This window comes from Castanea sativa, chromosome 2 (assembly GCF_040712315.1).
Source record: "Castanea sativa cultivar Marrone di Chiusa Pesio chromosome 2, ASM4071231v1".
Lineage (NCBI taxonomy): Eukaryota > Viridiplantae > Streptophyta > Magnoliopsida > Fagales > Fagaceae > Castanea > Castanea sativa.
Window position 1 is genome coordinate 11,567,794 of NC_134014.1, and position 11,075 is coordinate 11,578,868.

The following is an 11,075-nucleotide window of genomic DNA, read 5'->3' on the forward strand; positions in this document are numbered from 1 at the left end:
AATACTATTCATGATAAATATGATTCCTCCAAAATTATTTACCACAGTGTCTATTTGGTAAATTTCATCCCTGAAGAGAAAGGGGGCCCTTCTCCTGCCTCTTCAAGGGTATTGCCAAACTCTCCTATTCCATGTTCCTATTATGATTACAATACTGCTTGGTCTAGATTTATGCTTTATCAAACTGATACAATGTCCCATTCATGGTTTGTTAACTTTGAAAAAAACTTCGATGACAATGCTAAATTGCCTCTTTGGTTCAATCGATGGTGGAATCAATTTGGCCCTGTTGCCGATATATTTCTTGGACCATTGATGGGCTCTTAGAAAATTTTTGCAAGTGCTCTCAAAACTGATGCTCATAATGCCAAATTACCTGATTTGCTTCACTTTGTCAAATGTTTTAAAGTTCCTTGGATTTTAAAACGGCAATATGACAGAGACAGTGATATTCTTACTCTCTATTGGTATGTTAAATGGTGGGGTGAATTCTCTTATGTCCAAAAAGTTATTAATAATGTTACCAAGGAAATTACCAGGGAAATAACTCCCAAACCTCTGCCCAAACAACATTCTCCAGCACAGATAGCCCGTGAAGCTAGTGCTCCCTCTACTTCATCTACTAAAGGGATTTCCTCTCTTGATAATCTGAGCAAAGATGAATTGTATGCTTTCCTCAAAAAGATTATCAAGGAAGAGGAACTTTCTACCAATAAAGAGTCAAATGAAGAAGGCTCTGTTGCAGAAAGTCCTTATTACCCCTACAATCAAGATTGGTTTGGGCATGATAAGGAAGACACTCCTGACCTAGGAGCACTCTGATGTTCTCTCACTATTTGTCTAGCCTGCACAAAGGCCCTGATTGATGCTTTCCTGATTAATGCTCCCCCGACTTATGCTTTCAGTATTTGTCTAGCCTGCACAAAGGCCAATGGTGCTACAATATTTACCCAAGGATAAAGTTCCTACTACTGCTTTCACTGATGCTACTTTCAGCATAACATGCCAAACTACTTTCAGCATAAAAGCCAACCTGATATGGCCAATTCTTTTGATAAAGCTTCCGGATTTTTCACCCCTGCTGTCCATCATGGACCCTTATATGAATAGTGAAAAAAGTCACTATTTACTTTCACTATTTACTGCTTTATTTACCTATATAAAGGGGGTTATCACTTAATACAAATCAAAATTTACTTCTCACAGAATTCACTTCTCATACAATTCACTACTAAGAATTCTCTATGGTTTTCCTTTAGAATCCCCTCTCTCCAAAATTCAACTGCTTTCCTATTTACCCAAAGCTTATAACTATTAAACCTTGTTGCTTATCTTGTTGACTATTGTAATCCTGTAACTACTACTACTGTAAGTGTTTTGAATTATTTTCAATACACAACTGTTTTCAATATCTTTTGATTTATTTTGATATAATTGTTTGGCTGGTTCTACCGCCTTAATTTCAACTACATATACTTTGAATTATTGCTATCTTGTTGTGCTTCGGCCTTCTGCACCGTGCATCCACCCCCTTTATGGTATCAGAGCCATTCTTTCCTTGGCCACTAGTTGTGTTCTTTGTGTTCTATCTGTGTCTACCCAAACTTGTGATACTTGGTTGTCAAGTCCCCTTCTTACCATCGTTGGCGCCACCGTAGTCGTAAAGTGAATTCCTAGAACTGAACAATAAGGCCCGTTGAGCTAGAGAGAGCGTTAAGGCATGAGAGGTATAGGGTTGGTTATGGTATGTGTTATGAAATGCAACGGTTGTGAGAAAAACATGATAATTGAGTATTATAACTAGGATAGAATGGATAGGATGTGGAGATCCAACTCCTCTGTTAACTCTAGGACTAGTTGTCCTCCTAATATTGTAAATGAAGAAGATCACACTGTAGAAGAAAGTGAGTACCCTGATTTCCAAGAATGGAATATTCCAAAAGTCTTTTCTAAGTCTATTTACTAGCTTAGTTGGACTGAAAACATGCCTTTTTCTGAATATAGAGTTAGAACTATTGAACAAACTTTTTCTATCTCTAAAACTCATGAAAAATGTTGTTTGTTTTCTAGAAAAATATTAATGATTTCATGACTAAGAAACTCAAATATTTGCATATTGGTCTTGTTCAAGTTGCTATTAAACCATTGACTAGAAAAGGTATTAATGCTTTTGTTCACATGTGCCTTAGAGATGCTAGATTTAAAAATTTTAATGATAGCATTCTTGGTATGATTACTGCTTCTTTGTATGATGGTCCTGTTTATTTTGACTGTTTTCTTGATCTTGCTCTTGCTTTGGATGATCTTAATATTGTTAAAGCTTTGACTTTAAACATATTGACATCTGGTTATGATATGGATGAAGGCAGTAAGCCTTTTGCTCTTATTTACTGCATTTATTATAGATTGCTTGATCCTCAATTGAGTCCTCTTGCTAGAGGTAGAGATCTTGCTGGTAAGACCATGTTAATCCAATGTTCAACCCTTGATGCTAAGATTCAAGTCCCGAAAATGATTCAATGGCAAGATGTTAGTCTTCCCAAAGAATGGATTTTGGAACGAGAATCACCACTTGTTAAACTTACTTTTGATGAATTGGATCTTACTCATATTCAACAATATCTTGATGGAATTGTTAAAATATGCTTTGGTGATAACAAACCTTTGAGGATCAATGAAGGAAGAAATTCCTTTGTTGGATCTGAAAGTTTTGCTAAAAGAGACCGTGATGTTAAGGAGTTTTTACAAAAGAATTTTGAAAAACCCACTGATTTAAAGCAAAAAGGAGTTTCAAGTAATAACTCCCAGGTTAGCACTGCTTTTTACTCTACTAAAGCTGAACCTTCCTCTAAAATTAGCAGAGATGCTAATGAAGAAGAAGATGATGCAAAATCTGATGCTCCTTCTAGATATGATTTTCCACCTATTGAAACCCCTATTTACCAAAGTCAATTAAGAGTTTTAAATCTTTTGAATAAAAAATTTGAAATTGATATGGTTGCCTTGTATAATGAATTTATTTTTGCCAAAAACAGAAGTAAAAGGAAGTATTACGAAAGTGCTTTTGCTCAGTCCAAGAAAGATCGAGTTAAGAGAAAATGGAAAGAAAAAATGAATGAATTGCAAAAACATATTCTGTTTATTGATTACCTTGAAAATTATTATGTCTCAAAAGATGAAGCTTCAAAACATCATTTGAGCGTCATAAGAAAATAAAATTTTGTTAAGGAAGACAAAACCACTATTAGGTCCAATCATCCACCTCTTGAAACTGTTTTGATAACCTGTCAAATTACTGATGTGAAAGCCTCCCCTTTCAAAATTGCTAATGATAAAACCCCTGTTTCTACCATTATTGAAAAAAATAATTTTGCTAATGAGTCTTTGCATGTTATTGGTCAACAGCTTGACTGTTTTGAAGAAAAGATTGTTGAAAAAACTGTTGTTTCAAAACTTGAGAAACCTTTGATTGATTTACCCAGTTAAAGAGAAAAAATGAATTTCAAAACCTCTCAGAGTAAGACTCTTGAAAAGGTTGAAAAAATGCTTGTTGATTTAAAAGTTAAAACTGAAGGTACTTCTACTTCTACTTCTAGAAGTGCTGCTTATGCTATTTCAAGAAAGGAAGATGAATTTGCTTCTCAAGAAGATACAGGTTCTGATTCTTTATCTTCTGTTTCTTACAAAAATGTTTTTGATGATGGTATACCAGAAGTTAAAAGATTTGTTGGAAAATCCAAACCTATGTCTTTTACAAAAAACCGGTATTCAAAACCTACTCCTCCTAATATGCAGTTTGAAGAAAGATTTTTTCAAACCCAATTCTCTGTTTCTGCTGAAAAGCTTTATGAATAGAATATTGATGGCTTGTTTGAACAAGAAATTGTTAACAAAATGGCTCATATGTCTATGGTTGCTACTGCATACATAAATAACCATAATGATCTTGATCACCCTGACATTGTTGAATTGCCTGTTACTGGTTTATTTGGTACTCTTCAAGGATGGTGGGATTCACATCTCACAGAAGAATCCAGAGAGTGTATTAAACATTCTGTTAAAAAAGATGATGAATGTATGCCTATTTTTGATAAAAGTATTGGACAAGGAATTGTTGATGGTGTGTGTGTATATATATATATATATATATATATGAGCTGCAAAGCAGACCTCTGCATCTAAATGTCAAAGATGTTTAAATTGTTCAAAACCTGAAAATTAAAATTTTTTTGTTTGGATTTCCCAAGAGAAATAAATGCGCTCAATTTTTTTTTTTTTTTGAGGAAAAAATGCACTCACAATTTGTAAGCAATACAATGATTCATTCTCATTATGTATATTTATTGAAAATATTACACATTATTCACTTCCCAATTTTTCAACTTGATAACTTCATAAGGTAGCATATAATGACCACCACAAACTTCTTAATTAGCCAGCCAAAGAACAAATTTTGACCGGACACAAATAGAAAAAGAAAAGGCCGCAACCTGAACTGCCAAGGGGACACACCAACATAAATAAACACTAGGTTTAGTTGTAGAGATCAGGGTGTGCCACGAGGTAGGCCTCAACAGCCTTGAAAAGCATAGAGGCCCTTTCTTTACCAGCCTGGAATTGCTCCTCCGTGAGCTGAAAGTCACCCTTTGTCTGGTACGTGCTGGTCCTCTTCACGATGGATCCTCCATCAGGGCTTGCCACAATCTTGGTCTCAGTAGAGATACTCTCTACCTTGTCAGACAAACCATCACCCTCAATCACACTATAGCAACATGTAAAGTTTTCAGGGTCCATCACATCAATCCTGTGCTTTCCATATTTATATTTGCTGCCTGCAAAAAATATAGACAAGATTTGTTACTTCCTTACTATCATATGCGAAGAAGAAACCCAAAAAAAAAAAATAAAAAACCTAATATCTTGTTTGTAGTTTTGGACTTGTTTACATCTTGTGGTTACATATATTAATTTTCTTTGTATATTTCACTCAAATTTACTTTTATGCTACGTTTGGATGTTGGAAGAAGGAGGGGAGTAGAGTAGAGGAAGGGAGAGTAATTAGCTTACCTTGTTTGAATGTTTTTTAAGGAAGAGGGGAGAGGGGTTTGAACTACTTCTAACTCCTTATTTTTAAGGAAAATTCTTAGATAGTCGCGGAGTATAATGAAATGGTACTCCCTCCTCTCACATTAATGAGCGGATTCCACTATGAATGTGAGAGGAGGGAGCACCATTCTCCGTACTCCAAGAGTACCTAAGAATTACTCCATTTTTAATTCTCCCAAATTGGAGAGATTTGGAGAGAGAGTGAAGCATAAAAATGCTTGACCAAATGAATTACCAAATTTGCCTTTACTATATTAACAAAATTACAAATGAAAAAACTAATTATTCTATTTTTCTTTACTTAATTTTTAAAACATCCAAATAAGGTGGAGGATAACAATTCTTCTCTACTCTTTTTTCCACTACTCTCCTTCCCTCTACTCTCTTCTCTCTCAAAACTTCTAAACATAGCATTAAATACCATCTTACATCTCAGATATTAATATTGAAGCTGACCTTCGCCAAAGGTAATCTTCCTGATGGTTCCAGGTCCTCCATTTCCTTCAATTATTTCAATGGACTTAATGGCCTGTGGTACAGCCTTTGGGATGAGGTTGTCACCATCAAGGATAAAGGCCTTGAAAAGCCTAGCTGGGGGGATAACTGAGGTTCCTTGAGATTCATGAGTGATGACACCCATGATGACTTGAAACGAGTTTTGAAAGTGAGCAAAGAAAAATGTGAACTGTAAGGAGCGTTTTGATGAGCTTTGAAGATGTCAGTACTAAAGGAGTAGAGGGTAGCTTTTATAGAGTGAGGAGGAGGCTCAAGGTTACCTGGCATGAAAGTTTCAATAATAATTTATATAGTCAAAACCATGTGAAATTTTAGTATTTATTTCACATGAGTCTATTATTAACATTATTTATCTTTATTACGTATCAATGACAGCGGATCACGTCAACGGTTATAAAAAACTTGTGAATTTTTATTTTTATTTTTTTTATTTCTAGACTTATTTTTGGTATAGTTTGGAGAAAAACTAGTTGTACCATAAGTCTTGTGATAATCGTGGAGGAGTTACCAATGGAACACCTAGAATACGAAAGCATAGGTGGTCTTACGATTGAAGACAGGATTCATTGACCATGTCATCAATCTAAATAGGTAAATATGGGTGCTTGCTCATGTATTAGTGAAGGACCAAGAGTCTTTCAAGCAAAATTATCTATTCTCTACGCACACGGCACACCTTGTGAAAAATATGGATGTTCAACAATTTGTAGATATTTGATGTACAAATTTTATACTAATGATGTATAAGGAGTGTGGATTGTGAAGGTAATAATTTTTCTTCACAGGATCCTAGTTTGCATAAGCAATGAACTCATTTAGAACCAAGTATTGTATTGGTAATAAAATACTAATTTGACACATCACATTTGTCAAATCTGCATTTTATTGAAATCAATTTGAAAATGACCAACAATATGCGTCACAAAAACCCATAAGAATATTTTTATAATATTTTTTCATAATTCATTTAAAGTAATGCTATGTTTCATAATATTTTTTTTTTGGAATTACACTTTATCGTTTTAAACTATACTCTAAATTATACTTTGCACTTTGAACTTTTTAAATGTATATTTTGCATCCTAAATTATGACATTTGTTATATTTTGTACCCTAAGGTTAAGTTTGCCATTAATGTTAGAGTGCAAAGTCTAACAAAAGTTATAGTTTAGAGTACAAAATGTGCATTCACAAAGTTTAAGGTGCAAAGTATAATTTAGGATATAGTTTAGGGTGGTAAAGTATAATTTTTTTTTTTCACAATTTATCAAGGTAATCAATTGTAATTGTAATATTATTAAAGAAGAGTTGTGAGTGTATTTCCTTATCCCATTCCCCTTCCCCTATATATATATATATGTGTATGTGTGTGTGTTTATCAAGAAAAAAAAAAGAAAAGATGTTGCTAATACCATTTTTATTATACCCCAATCATATGAAGCTACTTTACAATTACTATTTTATATCTTAAAAGTTTAAACTTCCTCATTCATTTATAATGCATCATCTCCATCATTCTTGAAACATCATTGTCATACTTGTCAATCTATACGGCGTTGAAATCGACATAAATGTATAATAACAAATGGCGATTTAACTTTTATTTATATATATATACTAGCATTATGCCTGTGCGATGCACGGCTTAATCAAAATTTATATATAAATAATTCTTTTAGTTAATTTACTTAAAATAAATGAATATTTTACTTTTAAGTTGCATAATGAATGCATGTTGTGTGAAACTAAGGTATTATATATATATATATATATATATATATACACACACATATATACACTAGCATTATGCCTGTGCGATGCACGACTTAATCAAAATTTATATATAAATAATTCTTTTAGTTAATTTACTTTAAATAAATGAATATTTTACTTTTAAGTTACATAATGAATGCATGTTATGTGAAACTAAGGTATTATTAAATGCATATATATATATATATATATATATATATATAATTGAATGGAAGATAGTAGAGGTACCTAAAAATATATATATATGTAAAATGATTTTCAATAATACATTGAATTTTAAGGCTCAACTAATCACATATATTTAAATAGAAAACCCTTGAACTTAATAGTTAAAAACCATGAAAAACAATAATTGAGATCGCGTTTAAGTGAAACCTCAATTCAATAATTAAGAACAATCTAAAATATTAAAAATTTAAAGTAGAGAGAGACTCACATGATAATTTAATTTTTGTCCTTGAAAATATGGAAGAAGACACTGAAGTTGAGTGAGTTCCACTCTACCAAGTTTAAGTTTAAACTTAAAATTTAAGTTGTGTGCGTTGCATGCTACATGTTTGTGTATATGCATGAAAAATGATCTGAATTTAATATTTATTGTAGAAAAGAGGTAGTGTAGTCTTACCCCTGTCTAGCTAATACTTGTTATAATTCCTTCGTGTAGCGTGTGTATATTCATGAAAATGATATGAATTTAACATTTATTGTAGACAATAGGCGGTGTAGTCTTACCCCTTCTAAGCTAATTCTTGTTATAATCCATTTGTTTTGTAGGGAGGGAGAAAACCCTTCTTTTATTAAAAAAAAAAAAGAAAAAAGAAACAAAGTCAGCGTTAATATATAATAGCTAAGATATTAATATTTGGAAGTGGTATCTCATACAGATTAGTAATTCAATTGTGGATTTTGGTAGTTAGAAGTTAGCGCATAGTAGTTAATAATTAGAAAATTACTTTGAAATTTTTTTAAACCAATCCATTAAAAAAAGTTTTAGTTGAGTTTAAATTACGTTAATAAGTTATCTCTTTATTCAATTTTTTTTAAATCATGTTAATAAAAAGTTACTAATAAAACTATTATTAGTAAATATTTCTTAGGTTTATCTATTTAGCTTTCTTGCCAAATTTATATAAACTCTTTTATTTTGTTTTATTTCATTTTTTTTCCAAAGAATATAACACAACCAAAAACCTATAAACAACCCTTTACATTCAATATAAAGAATGTAATCAAAATTATTCATAATTTAAAATTAAGAAATTAAGACAAATTATAAATTAAGTTATAAATTTAGAAAAAGAACAAAGAATAAACTTGTTTACTGTTTTTATCACTTTGAGAGATGAAAGTGTGAGTATGTAACTAAAACCTAAACCAATTATTGTAGAAGAGAATAAATGAGTACAAAAGTTTAATATTATGAATTGGGTTAAAACGTATGTGAGAAGATTTTATTAATTTTTTTGAAGTTAAATAAAAATAGCTTAAACAAAATGAAAAAATAATAATGAAGAAAATGATATATATATATATATATATATATATATATATATATATATATATATTAATATATAGATAGAGTTTCAATTGATATAGAATTTAAATTGATATGGAATTAAGATTTCTAATCAATTTTTTTGTTGCTATCTCGTAAATCCCATAAAATGTGAATTAAAAAAAAAGGTAATATGAGTAGAAATAAAAAAGAAAAAAAAATTTTTTTTATTGAAAAAAGGAAACTTTTCTTCTATAACAAAAAAAAAAAATTTAGAAGAGCAAACATTTATTATATATAGATACCTTTTTTTTAGAAGAAAGAGAAGGTGTTTACTTTAAACTCAAATATTTATTACATTTTTTAAAATTTATTTTAACTTCATCCAAAAACATTTTTGGTAAATCGGTATGAACAATAATTATCTAAAAAAAAGTCACGTGTGAAAAGGAAGATTTTGCTGTTGAATCTATTGTTGTTTTTCTTTAATGGAAATTATGTTTTTTTTTTACACGAAGTAATATAATTTAAATTTAAAAAAAGGAATAGATGAAGATTGTTGATGCTTTTTTTTATGTGTTTTTTATACATGTAGTAATATAATTTAAACAAAAAAAGGATTAGATGAAGAGTTTGAATTGTAATCCAATTAAAATTTTTTATCAACTTATAAGTTATAATAATAAAAAGATTAGATGAAGAGTGTGGAATGTAATCAAATTAAGATTTTTATCAATTTAGAAATTATAGGAGAAGAAGATAAGTACAAAAAAAATTATATTATTTTTTTTAATTCTAAAAATAATTTCTGCAATTTAATGCAGTCACTTGGCACAGCTACCACTTCCAAGCCCAACTTTTATTATATAGACATTACACCTGATAGGCCAAGAATGTATTAACCCCTTTGGTAAATTAAATAAATTAATTAGCCAATTGAATTATTAGATTCAATTACATATAATATGCGTGGTAGCACAAACAAATAACCAACTAAGTTAAATACAACAAAAAATAAATTTGACATAGGTGATTTGTTTACGAATGAGGAAAACTACCGAGGCAAAACCCCACTGGGTAAATTTAAAGTTACCACTCCCGAGAATCAACTATCTTCAAAACAAGCAATTACAAGTAAAGGAATCACAGTACCTTATACCAACCTACAGTTGAACCCTTACCCTAATAACAAATTGGACTTGTAACGTAGTTACAATCTCTCATTTCAATGCATGGCTCCCCGTACGTGGCTAACTAATCGATGCGTGGATCCTAGTACACGGCTTACTCACCAACTTGAGAAAGATGTTGGCTACAAAGTTCTTCAGTTCATCCACACGATGAAGATCAAGAAGCTCCTTGGTTACAAAAGCCTACGGTGTACAAACGTAGCAGCTTCTTCAAAAGAAAGATGAGTTAGGACAAATTTTCTCCGATTACAATTTGAGTGAATAATCACTTTGCATCAAGTTGCATCACCTTAGACAGCCCTTAAAATAATCTTTATATATGTCTAGGGTTGTGAGAAAAGAAACCCTACACAAATAGCTTGGATATGTGTGAAAAACATATCTGGAAATCTGATTTTCGTAAACCTTGATAGATTGGCTATTTGTTGAGCTACTGTCGAGCTTCGGGGAAAAAACTTCTTTTTAACCTTGATGATTCAATCTAATGAGTTATCCGTCGAGCTTTAAAATACAACAATTCTTCACTTGTTTCTTGAACAGATTTGCATGGCTTTAACTCTTGACTTGAACACAAAGTTTCTTGAAGACTTAAACCATCTTAGATTTACCCAATTACAAGTAAAGTGTGTTTTGTCAAAGGATTAGCCAATTCCAAATGACATATGTACATAACAGTTTCCACATATGTCCTAACAATCTCTCCCTTTAGCAATCCGTTACAAAACCACAACAAACAAGTAAAATATGAGAGAAGTTATAAATTACTCAACTCATACTCACTTATTGAATACAATAAAATCTAATCCTAACACAAACTCTTGAAAAACTTTGCAAGAAGAGAGTTCACGGCATGTTAGATTTTGACAACTTGTATTTCTGAAATACTTTAACCAAAACTCATCAAGCCATCTTAGTGTGAAACAAAAATTAATAAGATTACATACATAAATAAGAAGCATGTGTATAAAAAGAGAAAAGAAACAACACATGGAGAG

The 11,075-nt window shown here is 31.2% G+C and overlaps 1 protein-coding gene across 1 annotated transcript; it reads right to left on the minus strand.

The window, feature by feature from the left end:
• Nucleotides 1-4,375: 4,375 nt before the first annotated feature.
• On the minus strand, nt 4,376-5,800 carry LOC142626137 (major allergen Pru ar 1-like). Its single transcript, XM_075799923.1, has 2 exons — nt 5,563-5,800; nt 4,376-4,832 (listed from the first exon to the last, which is right to left on the minus strand). The coding sequence occupies exons 1-2, from the start codon at nt 5,744-5,746 to the stop codon at nt 4,534-4,536; spliced, it is 483 nt and encodes a 160-aa protein (XP_075656038.1). The 5' UTR covers nt 5,747-5,800; the 3' UTR covers nt 4,376-4,533.
• Between the last annotated feature and the right edge of the window lie 5,275 nt (nt 5,801-11,075).